The sequence below is a fragment of the Uranotaenia lowii genome, chromosome 3 (genome assembly GCF_029784155.1).
Source record: "Uranotaenia lowii strain MFRU-FL chromosome 3, ASM2978415v1, whole genome shotgun sequence".
NCBI classification, from domain to species: domain Eukaryota; kingdom Metazoa; phylum Arthropoda; class Insecta; order Diptera; family Culicidae; genus Uranotaenia; species Uranotaenia lowii.
This window is the reverse complement of record NC_073693.1, coordinates 343,482,672-343,507,958: the sequence shown is the minus strand read 5'-3', so window position 1 is coordinate 343,507,958 and position 25,287 is coordinate 343,482,672. Positions and strand designations below refer to the sequence as shown.

The following is a 25,287-nucleotide window of genomic DNA, read 5'->3' as shown; positions in this document are numbered from 1 at the left end:
AACTTATATCCCTACTCCTTTCGGGTTATTTGAATTAGGTTTTATGACTTTCGGATTACGAAATGCTGCCCAAACCTTCCAACGTCTGATGATGTACCTAGTACGCGGTTTCAACTTTCGTGTTCCCTTACATAGATGACTTATTGTTCATTGCTTCATCCTCACCTACCGAACACCACCAACACTAACGAGGATTGTTCTTACGACTGAAGCAACATAAGCTCACGATCAAAGTAGCGAAATGCGAATTCGGTCTTACCGATATCGTTTATCTCGGTCACTTACTTTCCCCCGAAGGATTTCGACCATTGCCCGAACGAGTAGAAGCTCTCCCAAAGCTCCAATTGTCGCACACAGTCCAAGAGCTCAAAAGTTGCCCTGTAATGTTAAATTTCTATCGAAGATTTATACCAGCTGCCAGAAATGCAAGCTCCATTGCTTTCGATGGTTTCTTGCAACAAGCGTAACGATAAATCAGAACTAGGATGGGGGGATGAAGGCAGGCAAGCTATTGGCCACTGTAAATAACAGCTTTCGCAAGTAACACTACTTGCTCATCCTTCATCCTCAAACACCTCTTGTTCATCATCAAAGTTGTTCCTTTGAGTAGATGCATCTGATTTAGCAGCAGGTTCAGTTCTGCACCAAATAGCTTACGAACTCTGTCAGTCTTTGGGATTTTTCTCGAGATCTGATCAATACCAACAGCGTTAGACGATCGAGAATTAACTGCAATGTATCTCTGAGTCCGTCACTTCGAATACATGCTAGAAGGACGTAAATGTCACATTTACACATACCATCAATTTCAACCAATTCTTCATTTTAATTAAAAACTTTTCCCGTTCCAAGCAGTACCAAACAGTTTATGTGTGACTGTTCAACAGGGAGGGCCAGGCCGTTTATCACTAAACTTTTTCGTGAACAGGCCCCAAGAACAACACACAACCTTTCGCATCCTGGGCCAAACTATGTAACTTAACGATTCGTATTTTCAGCTATATGAACGGACAGTATGGGCGATGGGCGCGCTCGCAATCCCGGTATACGATTTCTCAGGTGTTAAACAGAGAAAGCAATAGCCTTCACTCCAATTTCACTCCGATTAGCTGTCATACTTATGGAAATTTGTGTAAGAGTAAAGAGCAAGCTTTATTCTTTTTAGCAGGCCCAAGCCCAATAGCTGGTATAGCGTTCGCAAGGAACTGTATCGAACACACACATACAGGATCTCGGTGAAACTTCGTGTTTGTCTGAAGAGATCTAAATTCTATTCAACACTGAAGCGTGTACATCGTTAAAGGATAATGGCTAGAATCTTATAAATGCTGAAACCACCAACAGAAAGAGTACTATTTATGCCGTGATCGAGAAGCGATCTCATGCCCTCTGGCTTAGAAGACATAATCGCTATCCTCTAAGCCACGGTGTCGGCGTCAGAAAAAAAATCATAGATACCAGATTCACCAGATGACCAAGCCACCTCAGTGATCTTCAGTTTTAGAACTATTCTCGCATAATCAATAGAGTGCCTAGGCCTAATACAAGGTCTTATGCCAAATTTGGGCCAGATCGGATCACGGGAAGGGGTCGCTCAACGAGCCTAAAGTTTGTATGGGATTTTGAGAGATTTTGTTCCGGAGGAACATGAAAATCCAGTATTTCATAAATAACTTTGGTCCCCTTCGGCCGATTTCTTTCAAAGACGATTTTTTTCTAAAACTATGACAAATATTTCATCCGAAGACTGCATTTCAATTCAACGTATGATAAAAAAGTTATAAGACTTCAAAAATGGGGTAATTTACTTCAGGGTGACATTCAACACTGTTAATGCTGCTTCAAAATGTTCGAAGCATTAATGTTCATTAATAGTGATGAATATCACCCTGAATTAAGTTACCCCATTCTTGAAAGCTAATAACTTTTTTATCATAAGTCAAATTGAAATGCAATTTTGGGATGAAATATTTGTCATAGTTTAGGCTTTAAGAAAAACCGTTTTCGAAAGAAATCGGCCGAAGGGGACCAAAGTTGTTCATGAAAAACTGGATTTTCATGTTCCTTCCTTTAGGCTTAAGCGGCCCCTTCCCGTGATCCGATCGGGCCCGAATTTGGCATGAGACTGTGTACTAGGCCTACAGGATCAAATAAGGCCTGCAACGCATAACATTTCACAAGCTTGAAATTTCCCATACAAATTTGGAGCAGTCTAATAATCAAGCTACAACTTTTTTTTTGCATTTGACTTCCGCTTAAAAAAGTCTAAGGTGAAATCAAGGTTATTTCTTTCTTATTCATGGTATTTAAAAAACGCACAATTAAAGTGACTGTGTTTTATTGCAAGCATTTTTTCCCTATATAGCTCCAGGTAGATGGGTGTCAATGTAGGATCATTTTTTTTTTGTCAATAATCTCTATAGTTATGTTTTGCTAGCTTCTCAATGTATCATTTCACTTTGCCTACAGGAAATCTGTGTGTTTTTCTCTTTCAACATTGATTGTGGTGTAATTAGTTCAACTTTTTGCAAATTCAATAACCTCACCTGCTTTATCTTGATCATAAATATTTTAACCACACGGTTCAGTGTTCATAGCACGCGACGATTCTCTTTAGCCTAATAGTTTTCTGAGTTTCTTTTTTTTTTAATATAGTTCATAGATTTCTTAATGTTCCTATTTTCTTTTATCAACTGAAACATATAGTATATATCCGAAAAAATAATAAAATTGTTTGGCTAGTAAACGGATGTTTATTGTATGTCTATTATTTATTTATATTCCTAAACTTATTTCTTAATGTTATCTGTCCGCCCTTAGGCTCGTTACTGATATTTGAACGCAGTTCTTACAGCTAGTTAGACAAGAGAGGAAATTTTGGTTACCATTGTTGGAAAAACGACGACAATTCAGCTAAAGATAAGAGAAGAAATCGTTATCGAAATTGATTTGCTGCTACGCAAAACTAGCGATACGAATGTTTTTTAACAGATTTTTTTTTCAATTGCTTTGGGAAACAGATGTCACAGGACTGATATGAAGATGCTAGCTCGCTAGCACACTAGCGTCAGACAGTAGATTGTGGATAAAAGAGAGAAGAAAGCTATATGGTAGCGAAATAAATTATTATTAGCATACAAAACATATAAAACATGTACATTTAACTTGAATTTCTTATCGAAACTATTCAACTGTTACGTGCTAAATAGTGGATCAAGAATGATAAGCTCAGCTTCATTATTTTTGCTTTCGACCGAACCACTCCCAATTTTTCCTGCATTTCGTCGAATAACTCTTTTCACATTCAGAATTTTCACAAATCACATCTCAGTCATACCGAATTTTGGAAAGACCTCGTTCTTCAATCATAGTTTATCGAACGGGTTCCATCCAACAATCCTCATTCAAATCCGTTTCGAAAAATTTGAATCAGCCACCGTTTCAGGGCTAGACTGACCAGAAAAAAACACGAAAAAAATAATCAAAACTATAAGATACCCGGCTTATCGTACTGAACGGTTCGGCCGGCTTCCACAACTGTTTGCTTCCGATTACTTTCGACTTCCAAAAGCGCTGGTGATGGTGATGCTACCTTTTCCGATATACTAGTCGTCTTCATTTTATCGGTTCAAACTGTTGATGTACATGTTGTAGACCTCGCAGCGGGGTGTGTTCTCGAACAGGGCGGCCCGATTCTGGCCCTCGCCCTTCTTGACCCAGTGGCCGTAGACGCGGAATGCGCAACCGTCGATGACCTGGAGGAGAGTTTGGAGAAGAAAGCGTTAGTGCAAGATTACATTAAACGAAAAGTTTTTAGCGAAATTGTTCCATTTTCACACATCTCAAGCACATCTAATCAGTGGCTTAAATCTTTACTTTTTAGAGGATTATAAAAACTTATAGACATTCGTAGATCATGCGAAGAACAGCCAGTAGCGTACAATTGTCTACATGTCTTACAAATCTATATGGCAGATCCCTGCTTGGCCAACTCTATAATACATACATTTGTAGCTCCCCTGAAAATCTTTCCAATTAGTCAATCAAGTGGAAAATATTCTTTATGAATTCTGCTCCAAACCACTTACAAGTTTGCTACTAGGGGTTCACGGAACGACTCATGGTATACCCGAGTATACTTCTTCCCCGTCTCTTCTTCTATATTCATTAAACTTGGGCTCCATCGGCAAAAGCGTTTAAGCTACGACTCGGTTATTTTCCGACGATTACGACACCCAAACTGATTCGGGAACCTCAACCGAAGACGCCGTAAGACTCTCTAAACCAGGGGCAGTGGAATATATCCTTCAAGACCCACACTGTGTGGAGGTCATATGGTTTAGCTTCAACCGTGGAAGTAAATATCCTAATTTGTGAATAGGAGTTACAGCACTACAGCACCCATTTTCCAAACGAAAAACACCATCAGTAACCGATAGATTGAAAACTATCCGTAATGGCTCGGCGAGCGAAGCCGCCATTTTCAGTATGAGATACGGAGGAATACCATCTGGACCGGGTCCTTTTGACGTATTAAAGGCTTTTAAGGCAGACAAAATTTCATGTTGGGTGTAAATTGGATGAGGTAAAATGACGTCAGAGCTGGGCAATGCTGCAAAGTACTCATTAAAGGCAGGCTGTGATTGTGAAGAGTGGATTCTCTTGAAGAATTCTGGGAACAGGTTCGCGGATTCGGCAGCAGTTTCAGAGGGATGACCATCAAATGTAACTCGCGATGGGAAGCTGTTGGAATGACGTCAAGATTTGACAAACTTCCAGAAATTAGACGCATTACTGAATTTACAGGATTTTACAGGTTTGCCTGTCATCGGTAGGCTCAACCACAGTAAGGCACAGTAATGCGTGATGTTTCACAGGACCGGATCTTGCAGAAAACCTGCTGGGATCACTAAAATCTTCGACCCTTATTGCAGATGGTCATATACTGTAGCTCGTGGTAGTGGAAAGAAAGTTCCACTAGTCTGTAGAAATATGACGGGATTCTCATCACTCAAACACACTGTTGAAGGTGTTCTACCCATTCAGGGTAGCAACACGGTACTAAAGCGATCTCCTTTCCTGAGGTAATAGATCTATAGCAGCGGTCGGGGAACCGGGGTAAATTACCCCAAATGGGGTAAAAGTGAAATTCTTGGGGGTAACAGTGAATATTTTGTGAGTGAAAAGTGTATATTTTCATTTTACAATTTCATGAATTTGTTGGTGCATAATATGAAGATGTTGAAAAAATTTCGATTTCGCTTTTTTGCTCTTCGTCATGGGGTAATATCAACTTAAATAAAAATGTTTTGGGGTAATGATTCAAAAAGTTTCCCGACCCCTGATTTATAGTGATAGCTGGCATCACTGGCCGGTATACTGACGGATCTCCTGAAGGTTTACCCGAAAAGGACCTACTGCCTCATGCATGTATCTGGAATACTTCTTCTGTCGCGTAGATTTTGCTGTGACGACTGGAACATTTTAGGACACTGTAACCTTTGGTTGAGTCATTACTCAGCACTGTTAAGACTCCCCCAATGTTTGCCTCAGGGTCAGCTTTTCGAATTCAAAAGCTTCGAGGAATCTATAAGCAATTGAGGATTTGAGCTTTGCTCGCTCACTTTATTCCCCTTAATTGTGATGCCGATAGATTGATACTTCTTTCCAGATAGTAGTAAATACCTCCTACCTCAGTCGTCTGCTTCCCGATCCTTGCGCCCTGCGCGCACCTTCTCGTTACGATGTATCGGAGTTACAGCAACTCGTCGTGCTGCATATCGAAAGCGGGTTTGGTGGATTTGTATGTCTCCGTAGCTTGCAACGCATTGTCGTTGCCACACGACGCCGAAGATTAGGTCGCCGCCTGCCGTATCGGACAGCCTCAATGTATGGTAAGAGACGCTCACACTTCCGCAGCTCTAAACGGGAAGATGGGATTTCGAAGATAGGATTGACGCTTAGGAAAGCTGTTTCAGGTACTCTTACCGGACTTTAAAGCTTTAATTACGGGGTCCTGGCGATAGAGGGAAAGAATGGCGACATGGCGTTGGATCGGGTACTTTGATGGCATTGAGAGCCTTGGGTTACCTGGAAAACTTCTTCTGTGTACAATTATTGGCTTTTCGCTATCTCGAGCTTAGACCATTGAAGGTACAATGGGTTTTTAAATAGGAACTTAGCCTTTGGAACTTAGCCTTTGGCGCTTAACTTGCCGTAGAATTCGCTCAGAGTTGCAACGAAGAATGACTATTGTTTAAGATTTCATGCCCCGTTAATTCCTTTTTTCCGGTATCACATCAGCAGCTCAGCATCCATTGTCTGCGGCTATATGGAAACCCTGACCTCAGAAGCCTATCAGGTACTGCCATCTGTTGAGGCTTCGGGCGTTTATGTTGGTTGGCTCCGTACGAGGTTTTCTTTCGGAGTTCAAGGGCAGGTCCGCTCCACTCTACACTTAATCACCAGCACTTCGTGGACATTCACGCGACGAATCTTGACAATCTTGGTTAGAAACTTTTCCATGGTTACAACACTCCAGAATCGTTGCCTTCACTTCAACGTTCGGAATGCCATCCAGGTTGCGAGCTTCCTTCAGACGAAAAGGCTTTCCGATGTTGTCAAATTTGTTCATCGCTATACGCTCACCCTGGCTTCGTACCCCAAGCTTATAAAACTGAAGACCAACTGGTAACACTGTGCTGAGGAAACAGCTTATTAGTAATCTTTCGCAGCTTAACTGGGCACATTTCAGGTGGTGCGTGCACGCTTTTTGTTTGCCCAGAACTATCCAATAAACGTCCTGATTAGGGCAGTCTTTTGCATCCTGTCAGTCTTTCCTGAAATGTGCATTTTGTTGTGAAGAGCTATCTGCCTATGATTCCCTACTGATAGAGTCTGTGCATTAGAGCAGCTGGCACGAAGAATTGTTTCTTTCTTTGTCTATAATAAATGGGTGGCCTAGTGTGTTGGCCCTCTTTGACATCACCGCATCTCAAGCTCGTGCGAGTACTCTCGTCTAGTTTTCCATCGGAAGGTTGTCCATTAATGTCCATGCTCCTCTCCCACTTCAACACTTCGATAAAGACGTTTTGGCCCATGTGTATTGTCTTGCAGAGGCTATATACACACACACGATACCTAACTACAAAACGATCGCGATTCTTGAAGAACTCTCTTACTCCTTAATCATTCGTTAAGCCCCGGTTTCTAGCTGTTCAGACATGGCATGCTCTAACCTAAATCGCCCTGCTGCTGCCTACGAGTACGATCGTAGTACAGCTTCTTCACGGGTTCTTCACCGACCAAGGCGTTCCGGAGACCCCTGAGCACATCGACTCAGCCGCACTAATTCCCGTCGCATCATCAGTCGTCCCGACCCTGAGTTTGATTTTGGCGACGGGGTTCTCCAGCCTGACACTACAGTCAAGTATCCATTTTAAGTTGGCCTTCTTCCTCGTGATGGACTCTCCCTTTCCAGTGCACTGCAAGCCTATCAACGTGTTACGCTCACTAGCTCTTCGGCACGCTCTTTTCCGGGTCTTGAAAATGTAGCAACTTGTACTTGGCCTTCAGCACCGGGGCGCAACGTATCAGGTCTATCGGAGATCTCTTCACCCTTCGACTCAGTCGCGCTGTTTCCCGCCAGCGTCTTCCGTCATTCCGACCTTGAGTTCGTCTGAGTTTCCCGACCGATTTCCTCCGCCTGATGGTACTATTTTTTCCAGTGTTCGGGGATTTAGCTTTGCATCGGAAATCGTGGTATGAACTCGTGTTTAGCAGACTATATGCTAGCAAGCTTATGTTGCGGTTACGACGTCGTCGCTTTCATAGAAACATGGCTGAGCGACCGTACTCTTTCGAGTCAGATATTTGGCCCTGACTATGTAGTGTGTCGTTGCGATCGCAGTCCACGTAATAGCAAGAAGACCACTGGTGGCAAATGGTTAATGCCGTTAAGTCGGATCTCTCAGCCTTTCTCACCGAAAATTTTCTGGAGCGATCTGGAACTTGTATTGACCCAAGTTGATCTTGGTGACCGTAAGTTATATGCCTGCGCACTGTATCTGCCTCCTGATCGCACGAGAGATGTTGCCCGTGAAAAAAACTCAGCTACTTTTTTACACTCCATATCTGTCTGTCTGTCTCTCTGTGCATGGTTGCCATCGACTAGAAATCTGAGCTCGACTTATCTGATACCAGCTCTACTGAAGAGAATATACGGACTCCTTGGTTCACGACAGAACTACTTAAGAAGGCAAATAGATTTTACAACATCAACGGATGGTATTGATTTCCTACCTGCCATCGAAGCGCAGTAAATGCGCAGTCATAAGTTTTTCAAGAAGGCGGCAGCCTTTTTCCGTTGAGTACTTCATCAGAGATGAACCATTCGCACGCGTAGAACACATCAATTATCTGGGCGTAATTTTAGACTGGAAGCTGGAATTCAGGACACACATAAACTACGTTGTCAACAAAGCCTCGAGAAGTCTTAGATTCTTATTTCTAATGTCCGAGGACTTCAAGGAATGTGTACTGCCTGAAAAGTTTGCGTTGCAGTATTGTTCGCTCTATTCTTGAATATGCATCAGCTATTTGGTGTTCCTAGTATCAGAAAGGAGCCGAACGGATCGAGCCTATACAGTAGCGCTTCTTGCGATTCACCCTTCGACACCTGTCTTGGCTAGACCCGTTTCACTTGCCAAGCTATGAACATCGATGTCGTCTCATAGACATGGACATTGGACACTCTTCAAGCCCGCAGGAACGCCGCACGAGCTTCTTTCGTCGCCGATCTCTTGACATGGCGAATCGGCTGCCCCACGCTCCTGAAAGCTGTTCCTCTAAGTGTGCGACCCCGTGGACTTAAAAACCATGATCTTCGATGGTATGTTCCCATTCGATTGAACAATTATGGAGCTAAAAGCGTTATCATCGGTGTTTTGAACACATTCAACCGTTTTCCTGAGCACTTCGACTTCGACGTTTCGAGAGATGTTTTCCGAAGTACAGTTTTCAGTGTATTGAGAACCCTGTAATCAGACTTAATACTCCTTTTATATTAATTTAAGTAATCATTTGGACCAATATGTGTTCCGTTAATTGGTAATAAATAAACAATAAACTACAAAAGCCGCCTCGACGATCCATGACCGTCACGTGGTGTTACCTATATATTATAAGTCTCTGGGGTTGGTTAATAGCGCGTTGTCTTCCCCAGCAATACTATAGGGCTCCTACCCGTGAGCTTTTCGACGTTCTAAACTATCATAGTACAAAACTTCGCCGCTTTGGTGGTGCTTAGAAGCCACAGAAGAAGATCTCGATAACTTTAGCTACTACACAGTCTTTGTTTTTTTTTTGTCACTAGCCTTTCTGTTAGGTACCCATATCGAAGTCAGTACAGTCTAACACTATCGCAATTTTCAACTTTAATTGAACTGTGGTTGAAATTTAGATAAACGACATTTTTTGCCCTATACCCTCACTGGGTTGAACCGTGTTTTGGATTGTGCGCCCTTTTTTAGCACCAAATTTGCCTTGACAAGGAGGCTCACAAGCCACGAAGCCGCGTCCGCTGTAGTCGTACATTTTGGCTCACTTTTGACAACTTTAACTATAATTATTATTTCGGACCGGCCCTCCACAAATTCTTTTGGAGCTGGAAGATTCTGTAGGTCTGGATTTGGGATTACTCTTTCCTCTGACACTAATTCTTTGTGACTTTTCGTTTTATTCCAACACGCACTCATTTCTGCTATACTGGGTTTTAGTCTCAGTTGGTTACCTAGGAGTAAAGCATACAAAGATATAACTTTGCCTTCGGCGTTTTCCGAGCTATAATAGGTACTTCGCGGACGTAGTGTGGGATACCTACACTCCCGCGAAGTATCTAAGTAGAACGCACTCCTCACGACGCTTTTTACGATGCGGATATAAGAAAATACCTTCTCCGCAGCCGAACTCGCGGGGGGAAGAGTGTTTACGCCGCGGAGTACTCTCGGGTAGATTACTTCACGTCGTCGGTGGTTGAGTCACTCGAGTCGGTTTAGGATGACGTCTTTGCCGGACAAAGGAGAGAGGCCCTCGAGCCAAAACAAGCGGAGCCAAGACCTCAAGTCTTTAGAGGAGAGATCTCTGCTCTCAAATAGTGGACTCAAATTGAGGCGGCGCACACGATAGTTGTGGTAACCGAGCGAACCTCGAGTTACGAATAAAGGCCGAACCTCAAGTCGTCAGAGAAGAGGTCTTTAGTCTTGAATCATAATAAGAGAAAGGGTATATATGTTAGAGTTTGACTTGAAACGGAGTAAGCCGATGAGCGCAGAAGCGCGGACTTGGTCTCCTATCACGGGTTTAGCCTTAGTTGGTTTAGTGAATGGGAATTATGGCCATTATGGGAATTATGTGGACTTTATGGCGTAGGGGTACATAATATCTAGAGTCGTCCAATTGTACCCATGGACCCATGTACCCATGAAGTGCTTGTATACTAAATCTGTTCCGAGTTCCGAGTCGTAGCGTTCCAAGTCCCGAATACTAAATCTGTTTAAATATCCTTAAGATGCATATTAAGACAATACTTTATGAATAAAACTTGATACTCTAGAATAGTTATTCTCGACAAGCATAAACTGAACCTCTAAAACTCCAATCATGGCCATGTCAATCATTCTCTAGAACATTCCAGGGGTTATTTTCATACCAAATGGCATCCGTTTGTACTTATGTGGTACGTTCTCAAACTTTTTCTTTTTTTTTTTTGGGCTCCGATTACTTCTATAAGTATGGAGTTTGAGAGCATTAGAAGGTAGCAGTTATTGGACCTTTAAGCACCTCGATGACCTCATTTATCGATGACTTTAGGGAACCTTGATTTCCTAGTGACTGCTTATAAATTTTCGTTTACGACAAAGCGTATTTTTGTCGTATAATCTTTCTGGTTTCAGGTAAATGCTGTTATTAAGGGGTCTTTACTGCTGTACTCTACTGTTTGTGTTATAAACATTAACCACGAATATCATTCAACATTTATCGAAGCCACGAGTCAACTCGTTGTGAGCAAGAACTGTATAAAAAATCGCGTACTCCTGATCTTGCTCCCATCAACAAAACTCAAGAAAGATTTATAGATATGTGAAAATGGAACTTCATGGAATAAAAATTAAAGTTTGTTACTTTAATTTATCGGCCTTAGCGGTGAGGCCCGTGAGGAACAAACATTTGATATATGATAAATTCTACCCGCCCATTTTCACCATCTTTCATTTCATCTAACCTTCTATCCATCTATATTAAAATTTCATAATCTTTAGATGTCCCTACTAAAAAGGACATCACTTTTCACCGCTAAGGCCGATTTATTAAAGTAACCAACATAAATTACGGTGGATAATCTCTTCATAAAAATAATAATTAAATATCAACAAATAAGCAAAAACAAGACAATTTCCAACTCACCTTTCGCAGCACCTTGATGCGGTAGGGATCCCGGAGGGCGTCTTCGGCCCGCAGCGGTTCCGGCGTGTACCGTAGCCTCTTTATTCTAACCATTGCTCTAACACACAATATAGCGAATTGAAACTTTTTTCTAGCGTTAAACTGACTTTGTTTACGTAACTGTAAAATGAGAACAGAGTAGTACGAGAAAGAGAGAAAGATGACACGGGATGATAGGGAAGGATTGGAGAGAGTTGATAATGAGTTTGGAAAACAATACAAAAAAGGGAAAATCAATTGCAAAAAGGAATGATGGAGAAAATTGTAGAAAAGGTAGAAAGGAAAGGATGAAATATTCGGGAGGAAGAGAGAGAGAAAAGAAAAGCAATCCGTTAATATTGATCAAATGAGTTTGCTCTCTTACTCAGCAAGGTTTGGCTAGATTTACATGAAGGTAACAAGCTAAGAGATTCGGGAAACAAGAGCACAAATGGTGTTTGTTATTGGTATTATCGGAATAGTAGTTTGTTTGTTTTGCTCCCTGCGAATGGAACGAGAGAGAAAAATTGAGTATGTATCAAGAGAGAGGAACATTTCGCGCGCACAATCTCTGAGAGAAAGAGAGCGAGAGTGCGGTGTTGTGGCTGTCTATTATTTTTGTTTTATTTTGATTTACAAACTGTTGGAATTAATGCGCCTAAACAGTTGCTCGGAAATGATGATTGCTTTTTTATAAAAATGCATGAATTAAAAGCCATTACTGGAATTGCTGCTGTGTTAGTGCAACACTGTTTATATTTTCTAGTTTTTTTTAATGGAAGACATTCAAAGCCACTCGAGAAGGAAAACAAAACAAACAAACCGTGTTACTAGTAGAAGTGTACCTATCACTGGAGCGCTGTAAAAAGTTTTGAAAAATTAGCTCAGGTTTTTTTTTCATTTAAAAAGAACAAATCATGTTGAAGTATAACAAACATTGTTCTTCACAGAGTTAGAAACAATGGAATTTTGGCTATAAAATGGATTGGGTTGAGGTCTAGTAACGAAATATTTGAATTACCGAAATACAAACAGGAATGCAAACGACGCTGTCCAAAAACATCTGTCGGATTTCGAGAAACAATAAACAACGTTATGAACTATTAGTAAACTGTGTTCTCAACTGATTACAGCTAGAAACGAAAATACTTCAGCATGATTATTCGAACCTGAAACTAGTTTAATTCGAATTTTCGATTGCAAAAATGCTCTTATTTCCCGGACAAATCTCTATTTCTCGCAATGCATCGATTCTATTGTTTCGATTCAAGCTTTCGTTCAAGAATCAATGCATCACGAACAAAAGCTTGTATGTGGGTGCTAGTTTTTGTTCTACAAATCGAACGAACACACAGAGATATAGTCTAGTTTATTTTTTTTTGTAATTTGGTCTAATGCAACAGAAATCGTTCGTCACAAGCACAAACACGCACAAACGTTACAGTTTGTTTATTGTTTTTGGGACAGCACAGCACTCGTGAGCGATCCCCCGGTCGCTAGATGTCTCACAATCACAGATGAAGTTTTACCAATGGCTTCGTGTGTATGAGTTTAGAGTTAGTACAGTAAACAATTTGATGACGGCACAATTCGAATGTGTGTGTGAAGATGTTTTGATCCCACAACCCCGAGTAAACAGAACAAAAAAAATGTTAGGGCAGAAACAAGAGACTACTCAACGCTCGAGAAAGAGTCTACAAATTATCCGGTACTTTACACGAGAAGCGCCAAACGGACGTTAATCGAAAGGATTCCTAAAAGCCAATTAGTGGGTAAGTGTGCGTGCCATAACCTTTTTATTCGGGTCATTCCGACAGGGTCAAATAGCATGAATTGTTCTACTATTATTTAGCAAGCGAATATGTGTGCGGCCACTACGTTAAAATGGGGCATTCCAAGCAAAGAAAAGTAGCACTGCTGAGTGTTACGGTCGTGAAAAATGCTCAAGGCTCGTACTTTATCCGTCACGTTCTGCGCCAGTTTCGAAATTCCAGAAGGTTTTGTTTGGGCCAAAGTTTGGTTGTGTGAGTGTGGGCAGTTTTTTTTTAATATTTTCATTTGTTTCGTTTCGTTTCGGGATGGCACGATAAAAAATGGGAGAGAAAAAATAGAAAGTTTTGATCAGTTAACGTAGCCGAAGCCGCTGCTGGTTGGCGAAATACAAAACAAATTCTGTTCTCAACTACTTTAGAGAGTGTTATAAGCGAAGGTTTTTCTTTAGTCGGTTAGCCTAAACACAAAACTTCCCTAAGGGAAGAGCTTTGCATCGGGATTTATACGCACCGAAAACGATAAAAATATCGTTTCTAATACTATATTGTATATACTTTGGAGAGAAAAAACAAAAACAGAATTATTTGGAACAACGTTAGTTATTCCTAATGAACAGACAATACTACTTGGAACAAAATTTGTTACGCGAAAAAAAAACATAATTTGATGTCTTAAAAACAGAACAGGGACTTTACAAGAGTTTATTTTCTTAGTTAGACCAGAAAAGGTTGCAAACATAAACAAATGATAAACGGAAACAAAACATAAACGGGCAAACGGAATAACAAACAGAAAAAATAAGGAGGATGGGCTTAAAAAATGGATTAAAAAAACGTTACCAGTGCCAGGGTGGCAATGTGACTGAAACGTCTCGATTTGACCGATAGGCTGCGTTTCAGCACGCCGATATTTTGCTCGAAAAGCTGGATCACAGCAGAAGCGGTACGTAATTTTGATTGGTGTTTTTGATGCGGCCCGAACGAAACACAATTGTATCAGAGTTGTGTTCGTTTTTTTTTTCATTTGGTTCCATCCCGATAAAGCAGAGTCCGAATACATTGGTGTGGGTGTTGAGAGTAGAGATGATTAACACAACCAATCGGTGGGGCAAAGCCAGGTTTCCAGATTTCCGGGTAGAGATTGGAGTAGTAGTAGTTGGAGTAATAATAACATTGTTTTTGGTTTTGGTTTTTAGTATCGAATATAGGTTTTCCAGCACCGTGCACGTTGAATTGATGATGTTTGTAATTTGGGTTTTTTGATTTGGTTTTTACAAACGATGAGGTGTGCAGAGTAAAACGATTTGAAAATAAAAATTAAAGAAATTTAAACAGTTAATATGATGGAAGTAATAGAAGGTAATCTATTTTAATGGAGAGAGAGAGATGACAATGTTTGCAGCAGTTTGTCGCAGTTGTTTTCGACATTTGGACACGAAAAAAAACAATTGGAGAATTGAAATGTTTCGGAAAAGAAAAAAAGCTTAAAAATATATTCAATGAATTTAAAATTCTGCTTTAACATTTTCTGAATGTTAGGAGAAAATTTGGTTTCCCATAATCTGTTCCTTAACTTTTTTTTCTATATTTTTTTCTTTATTTCATTCTTGCTATAATTTAATTATAATTTTTATGTTTCTTTGTCAATTTATGTCTGTTTTACTTTCAAATATATTTTTTAATGTTTGGTTTTGAAATATTTGTGTTTTTTTTATTTCTATTTTTTATTTTTTTTGTCTTTCTTTTATTTTTTTTTAATTTTTCTTTTTTTTCATTTATTTTTTTAATGCTTCCTAATACTTTTTATGCTTTTTAAATTTAATAATTTTTCAATTTTTTTTTAAGTTTTTTAATTTTTTCAAATTTTCATATTTTTTTTAAGTTTTTTTTTTCATTTCATTCTTATTTTTAAAGGTGTTTTTCTATTTAAAAAAAAATTAATAAATTTCTTTTTAAATTTATATTTTTTTGATTTTGCTCTTTTTTGTCTTTTTTTTATATTTATATTAATTTTAATTTTTTTTAATTTTTTTTTTTTTTTTATTTTTTAAATTTTTTTAAATTTTTTTTTATTTACTTTTTCCTTTTTTATTTTTTCTTCTTTTTTATTTTTTTTTCTTTTTTAACCTTTTTTTGGTTTTATTTTATTTTAAATTATTTTTTTAATTTTTTCAATTTTTTTTCAATTTTTTTTCAATTTCTATTTATTTTATTTTATTTTTTTTATTTTTTTTATTTATTTTTTATTTTTTTTAATTTTTTTTATTTATTTAATATTTTTTTTCCTTTTTAATTTTTTTTCCTTTCGTTTTTTTATGTTTTTTTTTTATTTAATTTTTTTAATTCATTTTTTTTTTGATTTTTTTTTATAATTTTTTTATTTTATTGTTTTTTATTTTAGTTTTATTTTTATTTTTATTTTATTTTTTTTTATTTAATTTTTTTTATTTTATTTAATTTATTTATTTTTTTATATAATTTTTTATATTTTTTTGGTTTTTTTTTATTTAATTTTTTTTATTTTTTTTGTTTTTTTTTATTTAATTTTTTTTATTTTACTTTTTTTTATTTTATTTTTTTTTATTTTATGTTTTTTATTTTTTTTATTTTTTTTATTTTTTTTATTTTTTATTTTTTTTTATTTCTTTTTATTTTTCTTTTTGTTTTTCTTAGTTTATTTTTTTTATTTTTTTTATATTTTTAAATTTTTTTCTATTTTTAATTTTTTTTTAATTTTTAATTTTATTTTTTTTTAAATTTTATTTATTTATTTTTTTTTTAATATTATTTTTTTTAATTTTATTTTTATTTTTAAATTTTATTTTTATTTTTAAATTTTTTTTTTTTTTAAATTTTTTTTTATTTTTAAATTTAATTTTTTTTTAAATTTTATTTTTATTTTTATATTTTATTTTAATTTTAAAATTTTATTTTTATTTTTAAATTTTATTTTTATTTTTAAATTTTATTTTCAAATTTTATTTTTATTTTGAAATTTTATTTTTTTCTATTAAGATTTTTTATATCTTTTATTTTTTATTTTTAAAAAAAATATTTTATTTTATTTTATTTACTTTAATTTTTTGAATTATTTTTTTACTCAATTTTCATTTTTATGTTTTTAATTTAACTTTTATAAAGTTTATTTGTATAATTTTTTTAATTTCTTCTATTTTTAATTTTTTTTATTTTTTATTTTTCTAAATTTTTTTTATTTCTTATTTTTCTTATTTCTTTCTTTTTATTTTTTTTACCAAGTTTTGAAAATTTTGTTAAATTTCCTTTTTTTATTTCTTTTTTTTAATAGTTTTAAATAATTTTTTATTTACTTTTTTATTTATTCTATTTGTTTTTTTTTGAAATTTTTTTTTGGTTTGATTATTTATTTTTTTTTTTTTTTTATTTTTATTTTTTATTATTTTTGTTTTATTATTATTTTTGTTTTTTTTATTATTTTTTTTTAAATTATTTTTCTTTTTATTATTATTTTTTCTTTAGTTTTGTTTTATTTTCTTTATTTGCTAGTTTGCTTTATTCATTCCCTTTTTTCGTTGATATATTTTTTATGTTTGTAGAATTTTTTACTTTATTTACAATTGTGGTGCTTTATTTAATATATTTTCCTTTAGTTTTTCTTCATTTCCTATTTTTTTCGTTAATTGAATTTTCTTCTTTACTTTTAGTTACTTTTTTAATTTTTATTTACATTTTTCCCTTACTTACTTTTTTATTTTTTTTCTTTACTTAGTTTTTTTATTTACTTAATTATTTTTTTTTCTTTACTTAGTTTTTTTATTTACTTAATTATATTTTTTTTTATTATATTTTCTTTTACTTTTTTTAATGTAATTTTAAAATTTATTTTTTATTTTTTTGAATATTTTTTTTTCTTACGGTTTAATATTTTAATTTTTTTTGTAACTTGTTCTTAATTTATTTTAAGATTTATTCATTTTACATTGTACTTAATAGGTATGTATTCTTTAGTTAGTTTTTTTTCGATTTTAACTTGTTATTATTTTTGTTTTTTTTTTCATGAATTTCGAAACATTAGAAAAAAAAAACGAACTGCCGGTTTAAAAGACAAACCTTGTCCAGAAATATGAACGTTTTCAATATTTTTGAATCTTATGCATTGATTTTGTCTTATGTAAATTTCGATTCTTAAAAATGTTTTGTTTTTATTAATTTTTTTTTTTTATTTGCTTCAATTAGGTTATTGTTTTATTTAATTTATTGTTCAAATTTTCGGATTATTTCGAACATTTTTATTTTCTTCATTTTAACAAGTTTTTTTTTATTTGATTTATTTTGTTATTATCAAATTGGCAATTATGATCAAATTATTTTCATATCTTATTTACTAACTACTAACTAAATTTTTGCTTGGTTTGCTTTGTTTTTGTTTGTGCTATAAGATAAATTGAAAAAAAAACTTGAGGTCAATTCAGGTAGGTGCGTTTCACGATAGCAAAAATAATCGTCTGTTTAAGTATTCTTTTCCTTCTTAGAAAAAATTGTCACCCCCATCAGGATGATACACACCGAATAAATGCGATGCGGGACTATTTTTAAACCAACGCCAATATTTGTCACATCGTCACATGACTTGAGCAGACGTCTATTGTGACGAACAAATGTTATTTATGAAGTCATTATTTTTATTCTTTGATGATTGTCTACAAATCGTAACTCTAAATGTCAGGTAATCAATTTAATATTTTTTTCTCGTTTCGAAGTCAGCAAGAGTGTCTGCAATATTCATATTTGGATCCGATTATTCCAAAACTCTAAAAACATACAATTTATAAATTTTTCATCTCTATTATACAGGTTACAGTTATTTTTAAAATGGTCCAGTTAAAACCGAATTCCTGCAAACATTTCTCTCTTTCACCGTATAAAAAGTGATGCATTTTTTTTTGCTATTCTACAGAAGATTTTGGATGGTGATGAAATCAGTGGAAACTAAATCTAAACGATTCCGAAAAGCAATCTATAAAGCAAGGATAAAAAGAAGCTACCCAGAAAAAAAAAACCCTAAACAAAACTCTTCAAACGGTCAAACGAATGTTTGAGGTTAACTGTTTTCGTTGTTGTTTTGGAGCAATACTTAAATATAAGAGGGGGGAAACAATTAACAAAAAAAAACAGAATCATACAACTGAAACGAACGAGAGGGGTGAACTTGAAAAGCGCACTCACTGAAGCCCCACATATGTGTCGGCTGAATTTTTGCCGGGTGGGTGTGTCTTTGTTTATTTGTACAGTAAAGTGGAAAGCTGTTTGAAGAGTTTGTTTCTAGAAGAGTCTTTGACCAATTAAAAAAAATTTAGATAATACTGAGTTCGACTACTAAACTATGCGTTCTACTGTTAAGGGTGCTATCTAGTGAGGAAATAGAAATGCATCTATCAGCAGTGCTTGTTGCGTTCTCTGCAATCGATGATCAGTTAACTTTTTTTCTCGATGCTTATTCGGCACCAAACTACTACAGTGTGCCAATCGGATCAACCTAGCTATAAGTTGAGGGTGCAAATTTTTTGATTTTCGCAACTGAAGATGCAACTGTTGAGAACGACGACGAAGACGTCGTTCTTGTTGTTGCTTCCGCTGAAGTTGCTCTTGGTGTAGTTGCTGTGATTGTTGCTGTGGTTTCTGTTGTTTTTGCATTGGAAGCGAACGAACTGTCAAGGTTCTAGTTGTTGTTGTTGTTGCAAACTTTGCGGGCATCAACCGCGGAGCAAAGATGCTCGAATATGATGGCGATGATTGTGGCGATGCTTGGGATGGGTTGAAGGCGCCGTTTAAGAACGCTTCCTCCCTGGCCACGCCAACGCTACTACTTACTACTGTATTGAAGAACGGGTGCTTCAAGGCCTCGGTCACGGTGATGCGCTTGGACGGATCCACCACCAAACACTTGCGGATCAGATCCTTCGGGTCCTCTGTGGATGAAAGGAAGAAAAAGGAGATTAGTATTTTTACTTAAATATTATATTTTAGCATTCTCAAATATTTTCAAGAAAAAAAAACACATTTAAGACATATTTCACATATGTGTGTGACAGTAATTGTCTCGTGAAAAAGATGTAAGTGGATGTGAATTTTGCTGAAGCATTCAAGTTTGAACTTTCTGATTGATAAACTGGATCAAATGGAACCCATAACATAGTTGATTCAAAGGCTAGAGTCATAGCTTTGAGGCAGATTGCACTCGGCAGACAGAGTTACATACATGTATAGAACTTTAAATTTATTTTTCTTGTGGAGTTCCCCAAGGATGTCACTTGAGTTCACTGTTGTTCAATTAATTTATGAATGACCTTCGTGAATTTGACTTTAAATTGGTTTTTTGATAGATGATTCTAAATGTTCTTCGTCAAAAGCACAGTTTTCTGGGTGATTGTTACTTCAGCATAACCTTAACAAACTTAGATTTTGGTACCCAAGTGATTGCTATGTAAGTAAAGCAGAGCTGGTCAGGATAACGTAATTATTGCATTTTTAACATTCCGAATAACATGATAGCAGGCTCAAAAATCAAAAGAATAAGTCTTGAGTTTAGAAGCTTATGCTCAATGCACAAAACTGATTTTTTTTTCTTGTAGGGGAGAGCCCCCTGCGACCAGTAGTTGATCTATTGTGGTATTTACCCCGCGTTACTATATGCTTTCAGGTTCACCTGCACTATTGATTGGAGTGACAGTTGATTGCTGACTAAGCATTTTATCCCAATCGGGTATGATATCAAACATGTATGATATAACCTGCTTAGGGCTGATATGCAACCATATGTCTTGTGCGCTTATTAACTTTGCCCCAAGTACTCGCTCTCTCCTATTTAGGAGGGCGCAGCAGTTGCATAGAAGATGCTCTGCAGTTTCTTTTTCGAACCCTCAGAACCGACAGTCATCGTTTTGAATTATATTTATCCTTTTGAGATGCTGTTTTGTTGGACAATGTCCGGTCAACCTGTGTAAGTACTTAACTCGTGCTTACTTAAGTTCAACATGTTTTTGGAGAGTCGTGCGCTAGGTTCAATGAATCTTATTGCCTGAGTTGCTCCCTCTGCTGTTTTCCAGTTGGAAACAATAGTGGTGCTTTCCCAGTTCTTGAGCTCCATAGTCAAGGCACTTCTCGATACTCCGCAGAAAGGTTCAGGTCCAATCAACAGTCCCTGAGATCCTTCCCTAGCTAGTTGGTCTGCTTCTTCGTTCCCTTGGATACCGCAGTGGCAGTACCCGCAGTACCCAGAATAAAGATACTCTGTTCCTTATGGCCAGGTTTCTTAGTGCAACTATACACCCCCAAACTAGTTTGGAGTAACATGTGAACGTACTTAGTGCTTGAAGAGCAGCCTGGCTATCAAAGAATATGCAGATACTTGTGTACCTGTATCCCCTTTTCAAACAGTCTAAAGTGCATTCTAGAATTGCTTGAATTTCAGCTTGGAATACTGTTGGTAAGTTTCCCATAGGAATTGAGATCCTGAGTCTAGGTCCGAAGACCCCTGCCCCAGTTTTATTATCCATTTTTTACCCATCAGTGAAGAATAGGATCGATCTGGGAGGAACCGCATGTCCACCTGATTCCCACACATCCCTATCATTGATAGTTAAATTGTTTGGTATGTCTAGGTTAAAAATGGGCTCCATCCAGTCATCATTTTTCACAATAAGTGAGTTTAGTTTAAATTTCTTTAGGATTTTGAGGTGTCCTGTAAGATCTTCTTCATAGAACGTTTTGTGTTTGGAGAGTCTCAAGGCACTACGTTCCGCTTCTAACTCAATGAATTGATGTAGAGGCAGAATATTTAGTAGTGCATTTAGAGTCTCATTCGGTGTGCTTCGCTTTGCGCCAGTTATAGCTAGCGTTGCTAGTCTTTGAAGCTTCGCTAGTTTTTTCTGGGCTGTAATTTGCATAGTTTTGGTAAAACTGATGCTCGATCAAAAATCGACTGGTATGTAGACTCGAGAGCGACGAACCAGATGTTAAACTCCGAGGCCTAACGAAATCACGATTCAAAACTACGGCACCTCTCTCATTCTGGCCCTATCTTTCGGGTATTGCTACAAATGCGCCTGAAGAAAACATTCTGCAGTTTGTGCGTTCAGAATAAGGTACCGATGAAGTCCAACTCAAAAATTGGTTCCCCTGGGCAGAGAAGTTAGCACCATGTCATTTGTTCCTTACAAAGTTTGAATTTCTCTCGACCTGAAAGAGAAAGCTTTGTCATCAGAGATCTGGCCCGCTGGAATTCGTTTTCGCCAGTTTGTAGAGAATACCTCCGAACGTTTTTTTACCAACCCGAAGCAGCCCCGTTTGGAATTCAAACCGAATCAAATGACACCTTTCGCGACTCCTATTTGAGCGAGGCGACCAATTTCGATAATCAACCGTATCTAGAAACTCAACCCGCCACTGCTGCTCCTTCTACATCAGTTCTCGCTCATTCCGCCCCAATGAACTCAAACGCCCAGCTAATGATGTACTACCAGAACGCCGGTGGTATGCGTACCAAAACTAATGAGTTTTTTTAGCACTGTCTTCATGTGACTATGATGTCATCAAGATAACAGAGACTTGGCTAAAGAACGTCATCGGCAACAGTGAACTAGCCTCTAACTTTAAGATCTACCGTAGTGATAGAAATGCTAATACAAGCCATTTATGACGTGGAGGAGGTGTGTTAATAGACATGTTAGACATGGTATAGACGTAGCCTCGGTGGCAAAACTAGGTTGTGATCGCCGAGTCGTAGCGTTCCAAGTCCCGAACGTGTGCCGTGACAGGCGCGAGTCCAGGACAAGCTGCTCTCGATCTGGCACACAACGGGCAGGAAAATCCGCGGGCCAAAAATCCAGCCAAGGTGGATAAAGAAGACCGGACAACGGTCGGAGTAGACAGACTCCATCGACGGGGGGCTGTCGAGTAGAGTGCGTCCGACCCCACGGTTTGAAGCTACAAAGATAAGACAACATCTTCTGCGTAGCGGATGCCGTGGGTGCGCCGCGTTCGTGCGTAGAATGCTCCACCTTCGGGGAGTAACCGAGTAGGGCGATTCTCAACGACAGAAGCTGCGGAGATGAGACTTGACCTTCTTCCCAGTGGAAATCGTTGGGAAAGGGTTATTCCACGTTCGGGGAATACCCACGGGTAGAGTGGCTTTCGACGCCGGGTGAGCCATTCGAGTCGGAGTAGGATGACGTCTTCGTCGGGAATCATCCGAGTCGTAGCGTTAAGTCCCGCGCGTGTGCCGTGACAGGCGCGAGTCTAGGATAAGCTGTTCTCGATCAGGCACACGACGGGCAAGGTGGCAAGCCTCGAACCCTGAAGATAAGAGGTCGGGCCTCGAGTCGTTAGAGGAGAGGTCAGGCCTCAAACCTTCAGGCGGAGAGGTTTGTGTGGTCAACCTCGAGTCTTTATGATAAGGGGTCGGGTTTCGAGTCGTGAGAGGAGGGATCAGGACCCTTATCAACAAGAGGAGGGGTACAAGTGGTCACCTCGAGTCATTACGAGGACAGGTCAGATTTCAAGTCGTTAGAGGAGAGATCAGACCTTGAATCGTGCAGAGGAGAGGTAAACCTCGAGTCGATGCGAGGAGGGGTCGGATCTCGAGTCGTTAGAGGAGAGATCAGGCCTCAAGTCGCGAAGAGGAGAGGTTTGTGTAGGAATCTCGAGTCATTGCGAGGAGATGTCGGTTCTCAAGTCGTTAGAGGAGAGTTCAGGCGACGAGTCGTAAGGATGAGAGGTTTTGCTGAAAGTGGTCTCGTTAATGAGTATTGCCTTGGAGCGCATTAGCGCGAATAGACCTCCCGCTATTGAAGCATAGTGTACTAAGCAGTTCGAGGTGGGAACCAGGTCTGCGGCCCCAGGTGGAGTTTACGGAGTAGGGGGTATACACGGAGTATATCATGAGTTTTCCCATTGTTCTCATGGACCCAGTAGCAAACTGGGGGGACGCGGTGGCTCGCCGTGCCTTGAAAAACAATCCGTAAACCGGGATTTACCACCTGTGGTTGCCAACTAAAAAAAAGGCTGTGATCGCTTAGAGTAAGTTGTTGTGAAAATCGGAATCGGAATGTCTATTTCCGCTGTGCCTATTTTAGGCCAAACAGCGAAACTGTCATGTACGCGGCTCACATGTCTGTTCTCGATTTCCTGATGAATATGGTTAGTAGTAATGATATAATCGTCGTAGCTGAGGATTACAACTTACTGAATTTGCTACTGCTTTGCTCGACGAGGATGCAGATGGATTTTTACCAGTGAACGCCTCCACCGAGCAGGAGCTTGCTGTCATCGAATCGACGATTGCCTGCGGGTTGTCTCAGATGTGTTCACTTGCGAACGCCAATGGTAGAATTCTATACCTTCTGTTTGTTAATAAACCTGATTCAGCAGTTATTTTACACCCTCCAAAGGTAATTTAAATACCGACCGACATCATCATCCTACTGTTTAACTGCTCGACTATTTTTCTGACGAGCTTACGGATCCCGTTAGCCCGCATAGACTAAATCTAGATTTTATGCATTGTGATACCGACCGTGTTATGAAAATGTTACTGGACACACACTGGCAAATACTTTTCGGATATCTGAACATCGATGTTGCTGTATCAACCTTCTATGATCATCTCTGGGACGTCTCAGGCATTCACACGCCGCCTAAACGACTACACCGACACCAGCCTTACAAGCTCCCTTAGTGGAATTCTGAGTTACGGAGAAGCCGGAACTTAGTTCGCAAAGCCCGTAAACGCTACCTTCGAGACCGAACGGACCAAAACAAGTCAATGCTCTCAAGGCTAGAGATTGAATATTCGACTCTTCGCAACGCTGATTTCAACCAATACATTTCTAACATCGAACGCAACGTGAAACAAGATCCTTCGACATTCTGGAAATACATCAAAGGCCGCCGCCTTACTAACTGTATCCCATCGTCTGTGACGCTTCAAGGGCGCACATCGGAAAGCATCAAAGAGTCAGCTGACTTGTTTGCCGGTTTTTTTTTAGCAGCGTGTATAGCCCAGTCACTCCTGATTGTAACAATGTGTACTTTGATACACTTACTAGCTATGACATCAGTCTACCGCAACCCGTTTTCAGTGAACAAGAAGTTCTAAAAGTGCTAAATTCTCTTGATCCCTCGAAAGGATCTAGGCCTGATGGGATTCCAACATCGCTTGTTCTAGAAATAGTTAGCGGCTTCGCATGTCACACCGCTGTGCATGATTTTCAATCGATCGATCTCGGAAGATACTTTTCCTACTCCGTGGAAATCGCATCAATCTCACCGATCCATAAGTCAGGAAATGCTCATCGTGTGGAGAATTACAGGTCAATATCGGTTCTTTGCTGATTTTCCAAAGTGCTAGAAGTCCTGATATACGAGAGAATCTATTCAGCAGCCACTCCAATATTCAACGATGTCCAGTACGGGTTCATCAAGAAACGATCAACCTTGACAAAACTAATTACCTATGCCAGCGATTTGCATTCTGCAACGGGAAAAAACTGCAAGTGGATTCGATATACGTAGATTTCGCCAAGGCTTTCGACAAAGTACCTCACAGAATCGTAAGAGGAAGTTGACATTCACTGGACTCATCTGAGACGAATTCTGGGGTATCTGGAAGCCACTTCGGACATTGGTTTGGTATATCGACGCCATAAAACTTTAGTTGTTACCAGACTACCAAACACTTCAAACGTCTTTTCAATTACTGCGTTCATCAGAAATATGATCAGGAAACACTTTGGACTATTGCGATCAAATATTTCTAGTCCTTTTCTCTCTGAATCCTTTTAATTGTGATTTTTTTGTTTAGTTCTATATATCTATAAATATAGCCTCTTAATCTTTACTACTTGAGGTTGTCAAAAAACGAAGAGCTGTTTGTAATTTCCCAAATCAATCTTGATGTTATTTATCACATGCTCATTCTCACGGTGGTCGAAGGTGTGAATCAAGCTATTGTTGTGGTATTCGGGCCACTGTGTAAGAAGTACAAGTATTTTGATAC

At 38.1% G+C, this 25,287-nt stretch overlaps 1 protein-coding gene across 6 annotated transcripts in view; it reads right to left on the bottom strand.

Moving 5' to 3' along the window:
• Positions 1–2,333: 2,333 nt before the first annotated feature.
• Positions 2,334–25,287, bottom strand: part of LOC129750774 (phosphorylase b kinase gamma catalytic chain, skeletal muscle/heart isoform-like) — a 52,974-nt gene continuing 30,020 nt past the window's right edge. Inside the window, exons 7-11 of one of the 6 annotated variants that reach the window (XM_055745809.1) lie at positions 19,104–19,201; positions 14,094–14,177; positions 13,438–13,452; positions 11,464–11,622; positions 2,334–3,755 (exon numbers count right to left, since the gene is read on the bottom strand). In XM_055745809.1, the coding sequence (XP_055601784.1) occupies positions 3,621–3,755; positions 11,464–11,622; positions 13,438–13,452; positions 14,094–14,177; positions 19,104–19,201 (491 nt within the window). In that variant the 3' untranslated portion in view covers positions 2,334–3,620. The other 5 variants (XM_055745815.1, XM_055745810.1, XM_055745812.1 and 2 more) reach the window with 5 other exon arrangements.